Below are 22,510 nucleotides of genomic sequence, written 5' to 3'. Positions count from 1 at the left end.
TTACACTCTCATTTGTCCCTTGCCAAAAAGACAGTGCTTTAAAAGCTTTTAAACTATTCACATTTCTAACTTGAGCATTGCAATCTTTGTAACCTTTCTGTCCAGTTTGTGCCTGCAGGGATGCTCTGGTGGTCCATGGCAGAGGCTGGACCCCGGCAGTCCCCTCTTATTGAAATTATGGGATAATCCAAAGAAGAGAGATGTTAATGAGGAGGGAATGATCTCTCCAGACATGTTGTTCATAGCACATATTGATTTCCAGCATGCCATGGCAAGCAAAAGTTTAACAACCATAATTTTATGAAAATGACAATTGAACAGCACATCTGGTGAGAATTCATTTATGCTTTTTACATTTTTAACAACCTGGCTATTTTTACTCTCCTCATCCTCTCAAAGGGAGTACAATGTAATGAAGCATGGAGCTGGAACTAGGCCACACCTCAGCTGGAAAATGTCAAATTCTATTATGCCATCCTCAAAAGCATAAATCATAGCTGCGGATTTTTAAAGGTATAAATGAGGGAGGGAACACCATAAAACATTTATTTGCAATGTATTTATAGTACAGAATGGTAGAGTATGGGATTTTACTTATGTAATGCAGAAATGTACCAAACATTTAAAGTTGAAATCTGTGATACTGTGCATCTTCTCTCTGGTGAGAAATCCCTTTGCACACTGAACTTTCTTGCATTTAATTTTTTCTGGTTGTCAGCCAACAAACTGGCCTGCTCAGTGTTAGTTCCTTTGTCACTTAAAATCCTTATTTTATAAAGGACAATAACTTTAATTGTCTTAAGTTTAAATAAATACTTGACTAGTATAATAACCAGGAATCCACGCTTCATTTTTAATATTAAATTTTACCGTTCATGCATTGTTTCCCATGTTTCATTGCTTAAATTATGTATGGGGAAGAAGCTCTGTCTCTTTGGCAGCAGCAGTACCACAGTTCATAACTATTCAAATAAATAAATAGCATTTACTGAGCATTTAGGAGGAGGAAGGAAGGTTGTCAAACTGTCTTGCTTCCTCTCACTCTTCCTGTTTTCTTCAATATTCCTTTTATTTCAAGAGGTTTTAACTGTGGAAGTCTGACCCTATTTACAATAATTTTGTCTTTCTGGATGAGTTCAAGACCTCTCAATTCTGTAACACAGTTTTTAAAGGATTTTCCAGGATATTATGTATAATATGGTTAGATGACATTTATGGGGACAGCTGATATGCTACATAATAATGTGATTATATATATATTCATGAGATATTTTTGCCTGCCATTCACCCTGGAGTAGGGGAGGGTCTCAGAAGAGTATTTAAAAAACTTGTACAACACAAGAATACTGGTAGACTGATGGAGTTTACAGATAATGCTATATTCAATGTATAAAAAATAGGCTACATTCATTATTACATAATTAAAATGGACTCAAACTCAACTCACTGCTAACACTAAAACTACTGTACCAATCCCATTACTTATTATCTAGTAAACATGTTCTTAATTTGATCTACAACTTCTGTACCCCTACAGCCTTCGAGAGACAAATTATCAGTTGAAAACCATTGCAGAACAGAATTCTGCATTCTGAGGCCCATTTTGCTCTGTGCAGATTCTCCTACCTCAAACAGATGATTTTGTCACAGCATCCTCGGGTGCAGGAAGAACAACCTCCAGGGTGGCATTTTGTTACAGTCAAGAAAGAAAAAAAAAAAAAAAGAAAAAAAAAACAAAAAGAAACAAAACAAAAACCACAAACAAACCTACAAAAAAACCCCCACACTAAGTAATGTACCAAAGCCTCCTTTACTGCTGCATGTTCTCCTCTTTGTACCCTTCCCCCTTCTTGCCCTGCACCTGAGTGCCCCCTGTGCCCTCTGGGGTTGCTCAGCACCAGCACTCCCTGGCTCAAAGCTGCTCTCCTGTCCTGCACAGGTCCAGGGATGAGGCCCAGCCACAGCCCCATTCCCAATCACCCCAGCTGTGTGCCTGCATCCTTTCTTCTTGTGTCCTTTATCCTCAGGGATCTTGTGCAGCTGAACTTTGAGGGTTTGTTTCTGACTGAGCCTGGGATCAGTGCATGAGGATCTTTCCCAATGAATATTTCTGTTCTGCAGGTGTGTCTGTGATACAACAGAAATGTAAATGTGGAACAGCCTGGTGCAGCCTGTAGGTATTTATTCCATTTATTCCCCTGTTCCTGCCTTACCACAGCCACTTTTCTGTGGTTCAGGAGACATAAACTGTCAGAGGAGCAGAGCTGACCATCTACTGCTTTGACCAACACTGCTGCCATGGTGAATCAGACTTTGAATCTCTGAATCAGGCATTTAAATGCAGATTAGGAAGTGGAGGACAGGTTGAGGATACTCCTGAGCCTGTTTTGCTGAGGACTTGCATTGCAGAATGTCCCTGGTGCTGGTGCTTCCCGTGCTGAGCACAGGCTCCCTGTGTCACATTGCTGGAGGCCATCCAAGCAGTGACAGGGCTTTCTCTTGTCACCTCGATTCATTCAGCTGGAATTCCTCATCCTGGAGCTGAAGGTGAAGGCAGTGCAGGCTGTTTGCTCAGAAGTGCCTCAGGTCACCCTTGGATGGGATGGGGCAGGAGGGAAAAGTGAATTTTCTCTACTCAGTGATACACACATCACCCTGTATAAACACATAAACTACCTGATCTTTCCATTTTTTTCACTGAGTAGACCATGTAGTTTTTTATTACTTTCAGGAGAAAGCTCTCGATCCTAACAATGCTGATGCCATTTAACTTCATTTTGTATCATTTGTTACCAGCCTATATCTCCACTCTGTTCTTGAGCAGTAGATATTTCAGTGTTGAACATTTGAAATCTTATCTACCATTCTGTTCTGACTGATTTAATCTCCTTGGCTTTAAATTGTCTGTCTGAAATCACTGCAGAATGGATCAAGAGGGGAACACAGCTCATTTAGAAGGAGGTTAAGAAGCTATTCTTGAGTTATTCTTAAGAGTTCTTAACCTATTCTTAAAATTTTAAGGAGCTTTTCTTAGACTGAAGTGTTGCAAGGAGTGAGTTGAAGCTTTAAAGGTGATAAGACAGTTTAAGAATATTATGGTTTGTCTTGGACAGCCTCAGCAGGGATTTCTTTCCCTTCCTGACCGCTTCAGTCTGGGCAGCACAGCCACTCTGGAAAGCAGGTGATGGATCAGAGCAGCTTTAAAATAATGATGAGGAATTTGAAGGAAAAAAAGTAAAAACAGAAGTCAGGCATGAGCAAGCTGGAAGGGGAGGCTGTTCCCTGGCAGCAGGGGCTGAGCCAAGGGCAGACAACACCCAGAGCAGTCAGCAAAGGGTTAATGTTCAGTGGCTCTGCTCGGCCCTGGATAGACACATTCTCACTGGTTTCCAGCCTTCTCTCTGACACTTAGCTTAGAACTCTGCAGAAACCGGGTTTTTCAGGGTTTGAGCAGACATTTGGCAGCTTGTGAAGTGTCAGATGAGCACTGGTGAATTTGAGAGCTGGGGTGAACGTTTGTGTCAGGGAAGGAAAAAAATCTTCACAGCAGAAAGCACCCTCTAACCTGAGAGTGGAGATACCTGAAATAAAGTCATTTTTGTTTGTTCCAATTACATTAAAAGCCAAATCCTGCACTGCTGACACTTTACAGCTGTTGAGATCTGGTGTAAGGGAGTGGCTGCACACTGGAAACTCAGTCAGCATAAAGTGAAGGTGGTGAAGGTTTAAACTGGGGCCTAAATATCATTTACCATGAGAGATTATGGCTGAAAAGCCCTATTTGAAGTGCCAGCAAGGCAGAGAGAGCAGCCTGTAGGATTCAGGAAAGCAGAATTCCTGCTGGGCAGTCCTGTCCAACATCAAGGCTGTGGCAGTCAAGGCACTGAGGGCTCTCCTGCCTTGGTTCCTGGGGTGCAGTCCCAAAGAAATTCCTTGGACCAAGTGTTCAGCCTTCCTGAATTTCTCTGACCCCCCTGGGACCCAGGCCCTTCTCTATGGATTCTCATCTGCATGATAAAACACTTCACAAATCTAAAACACAATTCACTGGACTATTGCTAGGGAATTTTAGATTTATCATCACTCCTATTAATTCTATTTAATCCATTAATTTGCCTTCTATGAATTCATCACAGCTTTCTGGGCTGGCTGGGTTTTTTTCCCTGCTCATCTGCGAGGTGTTGGATGCTGACAGTGACGGAAACCTCACAGGAAGCATTGACAAGGTCTGAAAAATAATTCTGGAGCCCTTGTGTTGCTAAGGAAGTTTCATCAGTAGAACCAACGATTTGAGATTGTTTTCTCAGCAGTGCATGAGATAAATGAGATTCAGTAATTTTGAAATCTGAAGGAACGATCTTATCAGTTTGCTGGCCACCCTGAACAGAATGCATCAAAAAAGATTGATAGGGAACAGGGATACCTGTTTTCTTTCAAAGCAAAAAAGCCCTGCAAAAATATTTTATGGAGCTGGTTTTTACCCACTTCATTTTGCTTCATTAAATATAAAATCTATATGTTTTGTATAACTAGCTTTTCATTCTCCACTGCTGGGATAAGCAAATTGGTAAATGAAAAGAAAAACAGGTGAAATTCATTACATTAGAAAATAAGGCTGTCTATGAGGTCTGAGCTGCTGGAATATCTAATGTGGTACCTTCCAGAATTTTCCCAGTGGGTAAAGGAATCTCTCAGGAAAACTTTGTTTACACAGCTTAACCTAAGATACGTCTGTATTGAGAAAAGAAGGAAATTTTCTTTTCCATCAGCTACAAAATTTGACTGTTTTGAAATCCACCATCCCCAGGTGTATGACAAAAAATGTTCAGACTAATGAAGATAAATAATGTGACTGCAAAAGCCACTGTCCAAATACAAACAAAGAGCAACTTTTGTTTGCTGAGTCCCTTCCCTATGTACAGCAAGGCCTGGCTATTTTAATAAATATGAAATATTCCACTTCCCCAGGAGCAGGACTGGGCCCAAGAGTGGCAGGTGATCTGTTCCTGTGGCTCCAGCATTCTGGAGCCATCTGAGGGGAATACATGACACAAATCTGTGCAGCTCAATTGAATGTGCCTGCTTAAACGAGCACAAACATTCCCAGGCAGTGCATTTGCAGCACAGAGATATTCGTGTCACAGTACCCCTGCTCAGGATGTATTTGGAAGGTAATTGGAGGGGATGAAACATTCTAAAGGGATCATTAGAATGTATAAAATACTTTTGAAACAAAGAAAAATCTGCTTTTTTCTAAAGTTAGTTTAACTGAGCTACTTCCAAGCAAAAGTATATCCTGGTAATGATAGCTGTTGAGTGGTGAAAACTGTATTTCAGTTAAGAATCTATTATTTTTATTAGAATTATAATTAATTACTCTTAATTTTTACTTCAAATCTTGTCTGTACAATACTATGAGTGATAATCCTATTTTAACAGCAATTAATCTGGTGTTAATGTACCACTGAGCAATTTTCAAAGTGCATTTGACTGAGTTACAAATAAAACCTCTCCAGGTTCAAAGTGTTTTGATTTTACCACGTGCATCTCATTTGGGAGATTTCTGGTGATTCCTTTTGCCAATAAAAATAGATAACTTCTATTTTTGGGCTCTAGGCTTTTAATTCCCAGACAGTGCCATGAATCACTGAATATATTCCCAAAGTCTGAGTTTCCAGGCCCTCCAGGCCTGCCCAGCTGGTGTCAGTCAGCAGAGCCTCCCTGCTCAGCTGGCCCTGTGCAAGAGCTCTCTTGTGCTTTTAGCCAATGCCCTTTTCTGATGTTTTGATTTTCTTTTGCCTTTTCTCACCTCTCTGGAGCAGTTTCAGACTATCAGTCCATGAAGGCCTGAGTTATTTTGGGGGACAGCTCATTTGTAACTGACTTTTTTTTTGTTTTTCTCCTGGGGCAATATGATGTAGGTTGGAAGTGTTGGTTTGCTTTTATACAGAGGAGTTAATCTGATCAAAGTGCTCCAAATGTGCTCTATGCAAACCAATTCCTATAAATCTCAAAGCTGGATTTAATCTGTGTTCTCCTTTAGCTTTTTTTTTTTTTTCTGTAGTGAAGGTGCATTTTTCTCATGTATTTTTCTCATGTGCATCTCTGTCACGTCTACCTAATTCTGTTCTTACACGTGTGTATTTTATTCCACATAAATGAACTTGGCATTAAGGTTCTCACCCATAAACTGGTCCACAGCTGCCTAAATAGCAATATTCTGATAATTAAGATGACAGTGGATGGCTGCTTCCTCTCTTTGATTGCAAAAGAAACGTCCAACCCTTGGCCAGCACGTCCCTTCCCACGCAGGAGCTGTGTGTGTGTGTGTGGGGGTGAGCACGTGTGTGTGTGTGTGTGTATTTTGGAGTCAGGCACGTTCCTCAGGCCCTCAGAGCACATCCTGTTATGAGGAAACAGCAATTCAATTGTGTCTTGGTGCAACAATGCACAATTTTGGAAAAGTTTCAATGATAGTCACCAATGGGTTATCAGGCAATGCTTCCCTGAAAGCATCACAGCCCAGCCAGGGAATTTGGAGGTTTTGATAAAAATGGAGAACTCTGCCCATTTTGTTACACTCTCACAAGAATTTTACTTTTCCTCTGCAATCAGAGAATCCCAGAATGGTTTGGGTTGGAAGGAGCTGAAAGCCCATCCCATCCCAGCCCTGCCATGGCAGGGACATCTCCCACTGCCCCAGGTGCTCCAAGCCCTGTCCAGCCTGGCCCTGGGCACTGCCAGGGATCCAGGGGCAGCCACAGCTGCTCTGGGCACCTGTGCCAGGGCCTCAGCAATAATAACTTTATATCAACTAAATATTAACTTTAGGTGAGGTTTAACTGCTCTACCCTAAGGCTGGGGCACCCCTTTCTTTTCTGGGTGTGCAGCTTTTGTTCTTAGGGTGCATCTTGGGGCACAGACACATCTCTAACCATCCTCTTTGATTTCTCTTCCCAATCCTCTGTCCAATCATTCCATTGGCTTTTTTGGGGGGGTTGGGAGGGGGTAGCATGTCACCAGGTTCCCTTTTTTTGTCAGGTATTGTTATATAAAGAAAAATTAATGTAAGGTAAAAGGTAGATGCCTTTAAAAAGATACCAATAAATCATTCAAAGTCTGTCAGTTTTCTGCACAGGCTGCTAGGAGAATAGATTTAATGGATCTACATACAAAACTGAGATTTTCTATATTGCTGAAGTTTTCCTTATCTGGCAGAGCTTTGCATCATTTGGAAGCAGCCCCAGCCGTGGGAAGACTCCACTGATTTCTCTCAAGGAGCGCTTTGGTTGTGGGGGAGTCCATCCATAACTTCCCTATAAGTGTTTCTGGATGTATATTTTGAGGCACAAAGCCTAAGAATACAGCACAGAATGTGACAATGCAGAATATAGAAAGAAGCTGTTGGTTACCATTGGCATTTTTAGGCTCCTCGTTTCAGGAGGATGCCAAAAGCAAACTGCAGCAGTCAGATCCAACTGCATTATTCCTCAAGGCAGTATAAAATAGTGAGACAATTTCAGAAACTAGATTAAGAATCATAGTTTTTCTTGCTGCATAAAATTGCTGAAATTGTATAGAAATCTGTATTGTGGATCACAAGTTAATGTAAAAATTCCAAGCTATTTTTTTTTCACTTTATCTGTTTAAGCTACTGGGCAAGTTGTTACATGAATAAATTTATTTTCTTCCTCTGAAACTGTATAATATTAAATGCTGTGTTGTTGGCATAAAATATAAGTTGATCAGACAGACAAAGATTATTATTCTGACAACTGTATACACAAGGGTATCATTGTACATTGAATTTCAGTGTGTAATATGGTATAAATCTTCATGAGAGACTCAACTTTTATTGGCTGCACAGAAGGTGCTTTTCCTTATTAAATATGGGAGATGGTCCCAGGGGGATTTTTTTAAAAATATCTTTATCCATTTTTTTCCAGCCAGCCTCTGTGCCCTGGGAGGCTCCTGAATTCAGCAGGATGAGGAATTCTCCCTGGAATGCCTGGATGGAGACACAGCCGTGCTTGGAATGTTTTACCCACACAAGCCTCACCTTTCCCTTTCCATAAACTCTGTCTGGAGCCTGCAGGACACCAAAATTCACCTAAATTCAGAGAAACATTACCAGTGAAACCCTAAAATCATAAACTCTGTCTGGAGCCTGCAGGACACCAAAATTCACCTAAATTCAGAGAAACATTACCAGTGAAACCCTAAAATCATAAACTCTGTCTGGAGCCTGCAGGACACCAAAATTCACCTAAATTCAGAGAAACATTACCAGTGAAACCCTAAAATCATAAACTCTGTCTGGAGCCTGCAGGACACCAAAATTCACCTAAATTCAGAGAAACATTACCAGTGAAACCCTAAAATCATAAACTCTGTCTGGAGCCTGCAGGACACCAAAATTCACCTAAATTCAGAGAAACATTACCAGTGAAACCCTAAAATCATAAACTCTGTCTGGAGCCTGCAGGACACCAAAATTCACCTAAATTCAGAGGAACATTACCAGTGAAACCCTAAAATCACCCTGACCTGCACTCCTGTCATTCCTGGCTGTCCCTGACTGGTGCCATCCTCTCTTTGCACCTGCTGAGGATTTTGGGGGCACCCACAGACTCTCTTCACTTCTGCACAAAATGAAGGGCAGAGAGTGAGAGACCCTCCTGTGGAATTCAAACTGCATCCATCATTTCCCTGGCCAGTGCAGGGATTTCAGCTTTTATTGGCCAAGAGTGAGAAGGAGATTTCACCAGCTGTCCGTGCAGAGGGTTCCCCACCCTCCTAAACCAGCAAGCCCCAGGAGATTGTGGAATTTCGTGGTTTCTGTCCCCCTCCAGGTGGATCAGTGAATTGATGGCATTGCTCAGCTGGGCACAGGTGAGAGTGCATTTGGAGCTGCTGAAATGCCAGCTCTCCATGGGTTCATAGACTGCACTGCACAAGCCACTTGAGAATAGATTTAATGGAAATTTAATAGAAATCTCTGTTTGATGTCCCCTTCCCCTCCTGGAGGTGGGAATTGGGTGGATCTTTCCTGGGAGTCCCTCTGTGCCCCCACACCCCCCCTGTTTAGGGATTCATTCATGGCCCTGTCCCACAGAATGGGTGAGGTTTGGGGGGTAAAGGCAGGGCTCAGATCTGGGCTGGGCACCCTTCCTTTAAATCCGACAAAATCAGGGCTCAAATTTCCAAAACTTCCCTTCTTTGCTATGAAAATTTGTTAATTGTGACATTTCAGACCCTATTAGAGTCCACATGAAAACTTGGCATTGCTAATTTTTTTACAATTTATAGCATCAAAGTCTTCCCAGCTGCCCAAAATTATTTCATCCTGGTACTTTCTGTTTTGACTTTATAGTTTGATGCACTCAGACTATACCAGCACTTTTATACCAGTACCAACTATAAAGTTTATATGCATCACCTTTATAGCATAAGTAAGGACTATGAAATGTTGTCTTTCTGCTACTGATTTGTGCATTATTATGTTGAGAGAAAGCAACAGCTGTAAGGACAAAATAACACTTATTTCACCACCCACAGGAACATGAAATTGCATATATTGTTTTTAAAATTAGCTATCACATGTAAAGTTTGATTGTATATAGCTAAATAATAAAAGTAAGTGCATGTTTAGGTGCTCTTCAAATGAGGTCACAATGCTGATGAAGTTCTCAGTATTTCTCTGATTTTATGAGATTCCAGGGGCAGTGATGAGATGTGTGGCACACAGGTACAAGTGGCCAATTTCAAAATGCCCTAAATATAACTTGATGGGCTAATCACATTTACAGTCCACAAAATGTGCGTGAATGCATAATGATGTGAGAACAACACATCCAGTGAGGAAATAATAAACTATCCAAGTGAATATGTATTATTCACTGCTAATTTTAATTAAAACTCAGTCTTAATTCTCATGTACAAAATAGAAAATATGTATTTTGGTATACAGAGTTTCCACAGCCTCATTTTGCACTCTTTTCTTCAGTTAGAAGTGGGTAAATGTTGTTTTTTTTTAAAGCAGAGCTGTTGAGGAGTGGCCTCTGGGTCTCCATCGTGTGCCTGGATGTTTGCAAACCCCACAGGAGGGCCCAGGGCTCACATTTCCTACAAACTCTGCTCCCCAGGGGAGGGACAGCACAAGGCATGAGGAATGAGAGGGAACAATTCTTTCTCAAACACTGATCCAGCTGGAAAACCTCAAAATTCTGATCCAGGAGGAGAAATGATCACTGGGGCTGCTCTCCTCCAGGGCACCTGAGCTCAGAGCAAAGCTCCTGAGTTATCAGCTGGGGAGTTCAGCATTTATCTTCTGAAGTCAAAGGCACACAGGCAGAATAAAGAATAACACCACACTGATAAATATGCATCACTTCCCCCTGCCTTCCATAAGAATTGTACAAAATGGAAAGGCATAATTGGACTCTTAGTAAATATAATAGAGCAGAATTTATTTCAGGGTGGGTTTATCTTTTTTTTTCCCCCAGATTAAATCTTTGTAACACCAGATTTCAACCTGCTGTGAGTGACTTTTGGGTCTGATTTACGAATCTTTCACATGGAGAATGTCATATGGAAACAAAATAAATGCTTCCTTGGCCATGGTTTTTTGGTTATGAGAATTTGTCTGACTGGGTGGAAACAGAAGAGGAACTGGGCTGTGCTTGCTGAAGGAATGAGTTTGTCACCTTCAGAACTTGGGCAAGGAATGGCAAAGGAACTCACAATAAAATGTTTCTTCCACTTTCTGATTTCATGATCCCATTTTTCCTCTCAGGGGCAGAAGATCTGAGATGCAAATTATTGTTTTTGTCTCTGAGGGAGAATCTTTATGGCACTCTGAGCTCTGACAGAGGCATGGTGAGAGCTGGCAGGTCTTTTCTGCCTGCCTCCCACCATACTCATCGTGGTGAGTACTCCATGTGCCTTCATTTTACCCTTTTGATTATAAAGAACATTAAAACCAGGACTGAGAATGCCTTAAAATCTTTCCAGCTCACAGTGTGATAAACTGCAGTCAAACAAGAGAAATTACTGAACATTTTTGCTAATTAGGAGATGGTTTGCCAAATATCTTAACTATTTTTTTTTTAATTTTCCAAAAGCAAGTAAGAAATGGCCATAAGAACTACTGTTCAGGAAGACTTGATGGACTGACCTGTGGTGGTTGCAGTGAAATAAAACATAAAAACAGAGACAGCAGAAGGCAAGAATGGCCAGACTGAGTTGAACAAAAAGGTGTCAAGCCCAGACCCTCCACAAGAATATTCCAAGGCACATTCAGGGGCCATTAAAGCCATGTAACCCTGTGCCTACAACTCCATAAGGACACCCATGAGGATGTCACAAGCCAAAGGTTGTCTCTGTGTGTTTAATCACCCTAGACAGCTCCATCTTGATTAATTTAGCTGTTCCTTATGCAGGTTATGCTGTACAGCCTCAAAAGCTTAGAATTAAAAGTACATTTTTCTAATGTTAGCAGATACTTGATTTACAGCCCTTAATTTGTCCTTGTAGATAATGTTTCATTACACCACTGTAGAGTTACAAATTTTTTATGACAATTTCAATTGTCTATTTGTTTATTATCTGGCAATAAACCCTCCAAAAACCTTATTCCCATGCTTTTGCCTTCACTTCCACTTCACACATGGTCACAGAAGTCTTTGAGGTGGGAACAAATGACTGAGACCTCATCACCCTGGATTATTCCATCAGTCAACACAATCTAGAGTCAACAATTTCCTTCAGTGCCAAGCAGAATCACAAACACCTAAAACTGTTTGTAACAGGCGTGAAGGAGCAGAACCCACCATGAATTTTCTGCACAGCAAACTCTTGTGAACGTTCACCTGAGCCTCCCTCTCCCTGGAAGCAGCTCTCCAGCACAGCAAGCAGGACACTGAGCACTCTGGGCTCCATTTCATCCCACAGCCACTGGCCAGCAGCTGCAGGTGGTTGGTGGCACTGGGAAAGCCTGGAATGATGCCTGGTGTCCTTTCCCCACTGAAGGGCATCAGGCTGGGTGTTTGTCTTTCCTACCTGGTGGAAGGTGCTGACGTGATTTGGGAAATGAAGAGGGTGGTACAGGATAGTTACAGGTTTTATGTCAGAGGCTGAACATCTGCAGACAAAATAAAAAATTTTATTTGCCTCCCTCTGGCCTTGTATAGTTCCAAAAGACAACTGGGCCAGGGTTTTAATATTGCCAAATGTGTGGCCAAAAAGGCCCTAAATCACAGGACAGGTGGGAAGGAGCACAGGCAGATCCATCACACCTGAGTGAGCAAACAAAGAACAGCACGGGGCTGGAGGCAAGAGCTGGGGGCAGAGGCCTGAGGAAGATGGGGGAGGAAGAGAGGAAGAATGTTCTGGGAGGTTCTGGGAGGTTCTGGGAGGTTCTGGGAGGTTCTGGGATGGGCAAGGAGGGGCTGTGAGGATGCTCCAGGGATGCTCCAGGCTGACAGCTCAAACCAGCAGCAGCTGGCCAGGAACACCCCAACATTCCTGGAGCCACTTTGGGGACAGAACCAGGGCACGGTGGCTCTGTTCAGCTGGGGATGAAGGCAGAGCTGGGGCACAGAACACATTTGGGTTTTCTGCCCCGACACAGAAAATGTGCCAGGAGCTCTGGGGACCTGCTCTGTTCTGGAGAAAACTGCACAGGAAATGTCAGGGCAGGCCCTGCAGGTCAAATGTCTGGGTTTGGGGAGAAAAACCCTGGCCCCTTCTCTGCCCTCAGAATGAAAAGAAAAGCAGACTTGAAAGCAAAATATCTTCTATGGTGCTTCTAAATATCCTGCAGCAGTTTATCACTGGATTAAAATCTATTAGAAATAAGTACCAAATGGTGCAAACTTCAGCTTCACGGCCCTATTCAGGAGGGAAAACAGTATTTTACAAAAAACTCCTCAAACTTCCAAAATTAGCATCATCAAAGAAAAAGTAGCAGTGTATTTGTATATTCAGGAAAATGAGTCCTGAAGGAAGTCTTCCCAAAATTACTTCTGGCTCTGTGCAATTCAGGGAGATAGATGCATATGCCCATGAATTGTTTAACTGGAGAAATGTCTTTTATTCCTGTATAGCAGATGCACAAAGGGAATGGGAGTGTTTTATAACTTAGGCTTTTAAATAATAAATAAATGCTGACGTTGTCAGCTGAGACATCTTGATTTTTGTGCACTGTGTAGTACTGAAATGTACAAATATTTTTTTAGAAAGAATTATTTTTCCTTTTTTAAAAAGAATATGAAACCTCGAGAATATGATAAAACATCACAGTTGGTTTCTAAATGCTTTGCATCTTAATATGGTTGAAGTTAAGGCAGTAAGTAATTTCTGAGTTTTTCCCTTGAGCCACGTAGTTCTTTTCATATGTAATTATTCTCTGAGTGCATTAGATAATGCTATGGTTCCCACAGCTGTATACACATCTATAAATCATTAATGAGGCAGTTAACTGAAACAAAACTATAAAAGATTTGCATTACCCGGCAGAACCCAGCCTTAATTGACTTCCAGTTATTTACAATTAATTTTTCCATTTGGAATAATGATTGCAAGCAACTTAGGGTTTTTTATTACTGAGGAATTAGATGCTGACTATTCATCAAAAGTTTTACAGAGAGGCTGTGTCAGTGGACAGCAATGAGCTGGAGGCAATGTGATTTTTACAGGCACACACTCCCCCCACACTGGCTGAGGGGATGGGGCACGTGCAGTAAAATGCACACAGGAGCCAGCACAAACTTTTTTGTCCTTTTTATCACATACCTAAGTTTAACTACAATTAATTTCTTCTCTTTAAAGCATCCATCTGAAAGGCAATAGGATGAATAGGGCTGGCTGCAGTTCCACACAGAATAAACTGCATGAATGAAGAGTGAGTAAATATTTATTTCCATCTTTCAAGACTGCAAGATAGACACTGGGGAATAAACAATGCAGAGGCTGTCGAGTAAATATTATTCCATTATGCTATTTAAAAATTACTTTTATAGAGCCATGGAGCACAGAGTAAACCCTCATTAAGTTGTCATTGTTTGAGTCAGGCCCAGGGCTGGGGCTGCGTGTCAGAGCCTGGACAGACACACGGAAGGGATCAGCTCCTTGTGCCATGTGAGCACAACTCTGGCTGACACTAATGGGCTGGGGATGTGTTCATCAGGAAGGGATGTCACCTTCAAATTCCTAATAAAACCCAAGTCAGAAATCACCAGGCCCATTTGCAGCAGCTGATGTTATCTCCCTCACCCTTCAGCCTTTCCAGAATGCCTGAGCACAGGGCAGTGGAGATTCCTGGCTGGGAATCACAGTGGGAAATGAGTCAATCCCAGGTTTTGGGGTGCACTGCACTGCCTCCCTGGAAATCAATCCTTCCCTGAGACTGAGCAAATGATCCTTTAGTGATTTCCCCTTGCTACCTTTATGGGGTACAAAACCCATACAATAAACATTTGGGTTGTTGTCTGTTCTCCCCCTCAGCTGCAGCTGCCATACTGAGCTAGTTAAACGTCCTGCTTTATTTTCTTGTTTAAAATAAATAATTTTGCTGTCCTTTGGCTAACATTTGAGCCTCTCCACTCGTGCCAGCTGGCTGGGCTGCCCTGTGCCAGGCACTGCAGGTGAAAGCAGCCCTGTGAACACAGGGAGGGCATGGGGAGCTTTGATTTCTGTGCATCTGCTTTAGACCAAGACACAGCCACTGGTGAAGGTGGGGGAATTTAATTCTGAGTGATGGCAAAGCAAGAGGCTGCTCTCTGCCTTATCAATAGGGGCCAGCAAGAGGCCACTGGAATTGATCTGGGAAATGACAACCCAGCTCTGTAACCTTGAAAACCCTGCAATCTCCTGCTGGAGTCATTTTTCCCAGGTTCTGTTCTGCTGGGCTGTGCTGCAGAGTGTGATGTAAAGTGAGGTGACAGCCTGGCCGTGGGTCACTCAGCCTGTCAGGGATTCCAGCCTTGGTCCTGCCTCCTCACCAGCCCCTGAACTCCACAGACACTTCACTTCCTCATGCTGCACTGGCTACTGCAGCAGTCCAGCTGGAAAAGCACTTCCATGTGTGAAGGCTGAGAGGCTTTTCCTTTGGAAATCAAGCTGGTACCAGAGGAGCAAACAATATTATTATTTTCATTAAGATATCACATCCTGTCAACACACAACGCTGGCAATTGCATTCAAATAGCTGTGCCTTCACAAATGGTACAGTAAATTTAGCCAGTGTTTTTGCTGTGTCCATGATCCTCCTTACTGGGTTTGTCCTGGAGTGGGAAAAGCTCTATTTGTACCCTCAGAACTGCAGTGACTCTTTATGCACAGAGGTAATATTGCTGACAAAGATTATCAGAGTGACCAACCCCTATCCTGAAGAGTCTGATGCTGCCTGTCTTCAAGCAGCAAAAAAGAAATACTCTGGCTTGGGAGGTTGCTTTGCAGAATTCAAGACCAATTCAAGTGAAAACAAAACCTTCATTTGGTGAAAATTTATATTAATTTCAAAAAACCTGGTAACTATAAAAAGCAAGCAATTTACTTACCAGCCTCCACAAATCAGGAGTCTTAGTCCTGCAGGGTTTCTCCTCCCAGTGGCAGAGTTCTCACTTCCCTAAGTCTCCTTTCAGCTGGGTTTGGTTTGGTGTAAGAGTCAGCACCTGTGAATCCAGGCTGTGGATTAAACACAATTGCTTTTCTCTTTTCCCTTTATGCTTTTTTCCTTTTTTCCCCCAAGTTAGTATGAGCAGAACATAATATACTAGAAGAAATAAAGAATTACAGTCAGGATGTGAGGAATTATATTTTTTTTCCTTTGGAATGGAATTTCAATATTCAACTATAAAGAAAAAGCCACGAAAAGAATCAGAGCTTTTTCCACTGCTTTGCACATTGTAAAGTCATTTCAACATTGTAATATAGGTGTCAAACGTTACTAAATCAGCTGTCAAATGCTACCAAACACTCACTTTGCACAGGTGTAAACGATCACATAAAATGCAAAGCACTGATCTGACACCAAAAATCTCTGTGTACCATTTCTGTCTTCAGCAGCTTTACAGAACTATCAAGAAAATGTCCAATGGAGAGCTTATTCCTTGTTTTTAAGCATTTTTGGTCTGTTTTCTTACTTTTAGGGATGTGGTTTCACCCTCTGCTCCAGCTGACACCAAGGAAGAGAATGCAAAAATTTGCATGGAACAGCTTTGGCCTGATCTACAAAGAACAATATTATGTTTCATAATAATGTTCCAAATGTTACATTTTTCCTGCCAAAACCTCTCTTTTGTAAGTGTCCCAGCATCATCAACTGATGGCACACAGCTCTGGGAATAAACACTCTCAGCTAATGGCAGGAATTGTCAGGGAAACACAAACCAGGTACTTCTCCCTGACAGAGAATGAAACACAGGATTAAACACCAAATCCTACCAGCACTGGAGCGAATTAAGGTTTATTTTTCATTCCTGGTAATTCTTTCCTCTCTTTTTAGCTAACTCACCTTGTTTCACTTAGTGCCAGTGGTTTTTTCCCGTTTGGCCACTTTGGTGGATGAGGGGGACAGTCCCTTTTAGGCATGTGGCTTTGGGTAACAAGGTAAAGCTTCAGGCAAACCCCAGGTCCTAAAGGAGCACCCAGCAGGCTCCTGTACCATGTCCAGCTGTCCAAGGGCAGGGCAGGGTGACCACAAACACCTCCCTGCCCTCCTGCAGCACAGCCCCAAAGGTCCATCCATGTGCTGCTGGGACACTCAAGTGATTCATGCAGAGCATTTAAATCAGGCTGTGTACAGCAAAAGCTCTCAATAACCTTAATGTCAGGGGTGTGGGACTGCAGCATTTATTGTATGAAACCATTTCAGGTAACAACTCAGGAGGAACTGAGTTTGTCTCCACTGTTTTACTTTGGATTTTCTTGTGAAAAGTAAGTCTGGCCCACCGGGGGCTGAGTGAAGCACACAGTGATTAATTAGAGCTGGATGGATTTTGTATAGCTCAATATGAACATGTCACTTCTCTGGCTGCTCCATCTCCATCTTCCCTCTGACCAGCCAGAATTTATTCCAGAATCCTTGTTCTGGTACCAGGAGCAGCAGGTATCTATCTATCATCTATCTATCTATCTTTATTTATTTATATAAATTTATTTCTATACACACACAGCAAAAACCTCCCCTTTTCTCACAACTAACCACTCTTGGAGACACAAAAATAATAGATGGTGAAAAGGGATCTACTGCTTATTGAGTGCACATTTCAGTGTCCTTTCTGAAAGAGCTGTGAAAGCATTTTCAAACATGCAAGGCTGAATGTATGTTAAAATAGTTAAACTATTATAAAGCATCCAGTTTTTAAAGTATCACTTATCATAAGAACATTTTAATGTATGGTGCTGTATTTGCTTTCACAGTTTTGGATTATGTCAACAGAATCACATAATGAAGATGTAGTAAAGTCTTACTGCATTTGTAAGTGAAACTCAGAAAAATGGGAGTTTTTATTTTAAAAAATGAGCTCCAAAGAGAATTTTCTCCCCTGCCTTAGATGCCCACACCCAAATGTTCATGCAAAGGATGTTCTGTTCCTACAGGAGACCCAAACAGGTCCAGGTCCAAAGGCAAGAGTGGGTGCAGCACCCACAAAAACTGCAGCATTTGTGCTCTGCTGACACTGAACTGGCTCGTTTCAATTGATTCCTTTGATGTACAATAACAAAGCAGCAGCAAATCATTATCCATCCATAATACATCATTATAAAAATACTTTTTTTTACTGCCCTTCCATCTCAGCTTCAAATCATCAAAGACACCCTTATTTGCAGACAGAACTGAAGTCAGATTGTTTATTACAGTGATTTTACATGTGCTTAAACATTAGCAGGATGTGTTAGCAGTGATGATAGCACAGGGCCTGGCTTAGAAAAGCCCCTCTGGAAATTCCTTGCCCTCCCCAGCAAGGGCAGCAGGGCCAGTGGGTGCTGCAGGACCCCAGCAGGAGCTGCAGGGCAAGGTGGAAGTGCCTCCATCAGTGCTGCTGCTGCCAAAGGTCCCAGATCCAAGCCCAGGCTGGGAATTGTCCCACGTGTATTCAGGGCTCAGAGCATGCACAGGCACAGGAGGGGTTGTGGAGATCAGCTGAGGCCATAAAGGAAATTTGTAACAATTCAGGTTAGCCCACATTTTGTCATGTTACTAAAAATAGTCTGTAAATAAATGTATTTACAGGCCACTTCCTTGTAGGCAGCAATTATTTCAAGCAGCATCCAGGTTTTAATGCACAGCCATGGTCTCACTGTGCACTGCTACAGATCCAGGCTTCAAATGGAGATTGGGCACTATTGATCCTCTGGGGTTTATTATGGTCTGCATTCCATCCCCTTGCCTGCATTCAGCCAAGACCAAGGATGGCTCCATGGCCCTCCCACACTGCTGGGGAGGCTCTTGGGGAGGCAGAGCTGGCACAGGGGCTGTGGGTGCTGCCCAGCTGAGCTCCCACTGCAGCAGGAGGGGCTGCCCGTGTCCCTCTGCCCCACACCCAGACAAAAGCCACACTGAAAACCCAACCCCAAGAGGTGCTGTCCCTCTCTGGGAGCCAGCTGGGGCTGTTGCAGTGAGGAGGAGTGTGGTGGGGAAGGCTGAGCCTTTAAAAGGCTTTAGCACCTTCCTTCCACACAAGGTTGGCTCATTATTCTGTATCATTGCTCATTGCTGACACCCAAACCCCTCAGCCTCCTGGTTTGTCAATACTTACCAGGAGCCACCTAGTGAGGGCTGAAAACAGAGTCAGTCTCTCCAGTTTATCAGTCTCCTAAACTTCATTTGTCAGAATTTTGACATTTAAAACCAATCTGGGATGGGCAGAGCAGGAATCAACCTGTGCTCATCAACCCAGGCTCAGTGATGCCTTAAGGAATGTCTACACCAGTCACTGAGGGGAAAAATGCTCAAAAAGCCTTTATGGGGATGACAGAAAAGTGCAAAAATGTTGGTATTGTAAAGACTGAACTATTTAGTTACATGAAGTCTTTCTAAACTACACGAAACTGGAAAACTGAGCAAAGATCTCTGTTCAAAGTCTGCACTTCACAGGAGCACTGCCAGCTCTGGGTCAGCCAGAAATGCTGCAGCACCCCAAGGGCTGCTTCAACTCCCTTTTAAAAATAAAATTTAGAATAAAGTCCAGCCCTCACTTCAGAAAATCCCACTGGAATTGAAACTAAATTTAATATAATACCTGAAGGTACAATTTAAGTTCTGGTGTTGCAATGTTTTATTCACACATGAGCATTTATTGAGAATCAGGAGGACTCACAATTCCTAATGCTCCTTTTTTTGTATCATTAAACTTTTGATGGTTTGATCAATGCAGCATGATTAATGCAGTTATTAGAACAGCTGTTATAAAAATAATATTGAAAAAAACCCAATTTGTACATTGGAAGAATATTCTGATAAGTCACTGTAGAACGGGGGCAGCACATTTTCTTGCACTGACACTGGTTAAGGTAAAGATTTCTTTCAGGAACAAAATAAATCAGGTGATTCTATTCTGCAGAGTCTGTTTACAAAAGTCTGCTAATGAGAAAAAAAGTGTTAAAAATGAAAGAAATTGGGAACATTCTACATTTAGATGTAGGGAGAAGTAAACATAATCATAGGGAATATATTTCCTGTAGATCTATTTAAAAGTCTTTTTTGTTTTTAAGTGACAGTGATTTATATTCAGGGCATGTGTGTGTAAACATGTGTACATAAACAGGAGTGTGTAAGGAAATAAGCACTGTGCCTTTGACCAAGGAATTAAAATAAAGAGGGAACAGGTGAGCACTTAATCCCACCTGACTCAAACCAGCCCTCAGTGCCATGTTTTGAGAAGGGAAGCTGTCAGCTGTTTTCAGTTTTCAAAGTTCAGAATCTGGAGCATATAATAATTAGGAAAATGTTTAATACCAACCCACCCTCTTTATTAAGTCATTTCTTCAAGTATTTTTAATAGTGCAAAATACTGGTTTGCATTAGTACAGTTACTATGGGAATTCACAGTCCAAAAAAAATCTTAAAAGATTTCCAAAGTCAAACAAAAAACTTTTTAATACTGTATTTTTAGCAAGAACATTTTTAACAAAGAATGTGTACTTTAACTTAATATGGTACAACAGAGAAACCATACTTAAAAGTTTCCATTATCTAACACTCTACTGCATATTCATTTTTCCATCTTAAAAGACCAAAAGCCAAGCTGAACTGAGCATTAAAAAAAAAAGCATCAATTATAATCCTCATATTACATCAGCTATTAGGGTTTAGCTCACACTTTTGAATCGGTCATCTAATGAAAGGACAATTTTTACATCGTTCTTTTAAAAAATGTACACACATTTCTTTTTAAAACGTAATATATATCGAGTATCTGCTTCAGTAAACAAAGCTTAATTTATAAACACAATCGAAACAGCTCCATGTTGAACAGTTTCAGTGATAAACTGGACTTGTATGATGTACAGCCAGTGAGGACCATTGTGGCTTAAAATCATTGTGCCATTGCTATTCAGTAATAGCCACCTCCTAAGGAAAAAAAAAAAAAAAGTTCTTTTTTGGGGCAGGGTGGGGAGGGGAAATAATTGATGTATGTGCTTAAAAATACTAAAACTCCTTTCTATCTCCAGGGACCTAAAAATGATCTGTTGTGACAGGCTTGGTTTGGTATGGTAAGCTTGTAAAAAGTCTCAGTATTTCTTAATACGGCAGTTTTCAATGCAGCAACAGTAAATTGCTTGAAATTGTCCTTCAAGTTTCATGCTACAAATCCTGTTCCTCACACAGTACTGAAGGCATCAAAGGTTGGAAGGGACATTTCTCAGGAACTATATAGTCTTCAAATAGTGGTCATTATACATTTTTCAGCAATAGGTGGTTCCTTCAGTACATAATGGTCGGCTTGATGTATGTTCTGTTTTCTGGAGGGAAACAAAAAAGAAGAAAAAAGTCAATTACACACTTGAACATTTTATAATTAACTGACACTTAGGTGGTTTCTTCACTTGGCTGTGGATCTTTCCATCAAGCCAAATGAGATCTAAAAGTGATATAAACTGAACTGTCCATCACATGGGCCCGTTTTGTGTAGGAAAAGGAGGCACTGGATGACAACACCTGGCCAAGTCCCCAAAAAGGACAAAGACCATCACCACTTGCCCTGGTGCTTGCCAGCAATGGCTGAGGACAGGCTGCAAACACTGACTGGGATTTTCTTCCTTTGAGGCATTTTTTTCAATCAAACAGTCCTTTTCTCCCAAAGGCAGCCCGTGTTGGATTGCTGCCTCCCTGGGACAGACCCAGGGACAAGGCACCAGCTTTACCACACACCCTGCACAAAACCTGCCAGGGAACAGGGTGTTAAAACTGCACTGCTTTCAGAAAATGTAAATCAGGATCTGTTCTTGGAAAACTGTTCTTTCATTCAGAAACCACCACATTTCTCTTGAAATTCTATTTCTTTATTTAGAGAACGAAGCAGAAAAGCACTTCATAAAAATATTCCTAGTTATAGTACCTATCAACTGTGATTTTTCACATTAAGCAACTTTAAGCCCAGAGAAAAAATAAATATTGAAATGCCCACAGAAACTGAAGCTAACAAGAATCCATATTCCTGCTCATTATACAATGAATCATGAATCCACCCAGCTAAATCTGCAAGAAGTGATCTGGAAGATGATAGCAAAATGATAATATGGAGCAGCATTTTGTATAATGTTGACATCTCTCCCATTACTGTTTTACATACGCCAATACCGAGCACTCCTAAGGAAAGAACAAGTATTGACCTGCAAACTGACACTGATCCTTGGAGCAATCTCCAAGTTTGCCACATTTCAATTTCAAAATGCATTTCAGCTATAATATGAGTGATTTATCATTTAGCAGTAGCTGTCAAAGTAACCTCCTAGATAAAACAAAAACATCTGGAACCATAAACAGAGGAGAGCAGTAGCTGAATTTTAATCCAAATCCGACATGTTCACTTCATTAGGAACAGGAAACAGCTAATTAGTAATTGAATGTTTTGTGGTTTTAAGGAGGCTCAGACTCTCCAAACTGAGATGATTTAATTCGTATTTTGGATGTAAGCACAAATAAAGATCACAAGAGCCAGGGACATAACAACTCCAGAGGGATGTTTGGGAGCCTCCAAAGAAAGAACTAAAATTAGTTTCAGGCCATTGGCTGATGAAAATTCTTGTTTTAAACCTGGTGGGGAATTACAAAAGCCTGGGGGGTTCAGCAGAAATGCAAGGATTGAGCACTGTGGGGTTTGTTTGTGGTTTGGGGTTTTTTTTCCTTTTTCTCATGATCATTAGGAAGCTGCACATGGCTTCTTCCCTAGTGGAGGCTGTTCTTTAGGTTCTTATTAAATTTTAAGTATTATTTTTTAAAATTATAAGTATTATTTTTTAAATTAAGGTAAGATGAGGACATTGAGGGTACTGTGGGCTG

At 41.5% G+C, this 22,510-nt stretch overlaps 1 protein-coding gene and 1 long non-coding RNA gene across 8 annotated transcripts in view; one reads left to right on the top strand and one right to left on the bottom strand.

The window, feature by feature from the left end:
- The window catches only part of LOC143695216 (uncharacterized), a 132,293-nt gene extending 115,474 nt beyond the window's left edge, over positions 1 to 16,819 (top strand). The window contains exons 6-8 of one of the 2 annotated variants that reach the window (XR_013184277.1): positions 7,947 to 11,374; positions 13,831 to 13,903; positions 16,152 to 16,819. This is a non-coding gene — a long non-coding RNA (uncharacterized LOC143695216). The remainder of the gene's footprint in view (positions 1 to 7,946; positions 11,375 to 13,830; positions 13,904 to 16,151) is intronic. The other variant, XR_013184276.1, reaches the window with a different exon arrangement.
- A 3,267-nt stretch (positions 16,820 to 20,086) lies between these two features.
- DACH2 (dachshund family transcription factor 2) overlaps positions 20,087 to 22,510 on the bottom strand; it is a 251,444-nt gene continuing 249,020 nt past the window's right edge. For all 6 annotated transcript variants that reach the window (XM_077185958.1, XM_077185954.1, XM_077185959.1 and 3 more), the window contains exon 12: positions 20,087 to 20,970. In XM_077185958.1, coding sequence (XP_077042073.1) covers positions 20,914 to 20,970 — 57 coding nt within the window. In that variant the 3' untranslated portion in view covers positions 20,087 to 20,913. The remainder of the gene's footprint in view (positions 20,971 to 22,510) is intronic.

The sequence above is a fragment of the Agelaius phoeniceus genome, chromosome 14, assembly GCF_051311805.1.
Source record: "Agelaius phoeniceus isolate bAgePho1 chromosome 14, bAgePho1.hap1, whole genome shotgun sequence".
Taxonomy (NCBI): domain Eukaryota; kingdom Metazoa; phylum Chordata; class Aves; order Passeriformes; family Icteridae; genus Agelaius; species Agelaius phoeniceus.
Note: the sequence above shows the minus strand (reverse complement) of the source record. Positions and strands in the feature narration are given on the sequence as shown.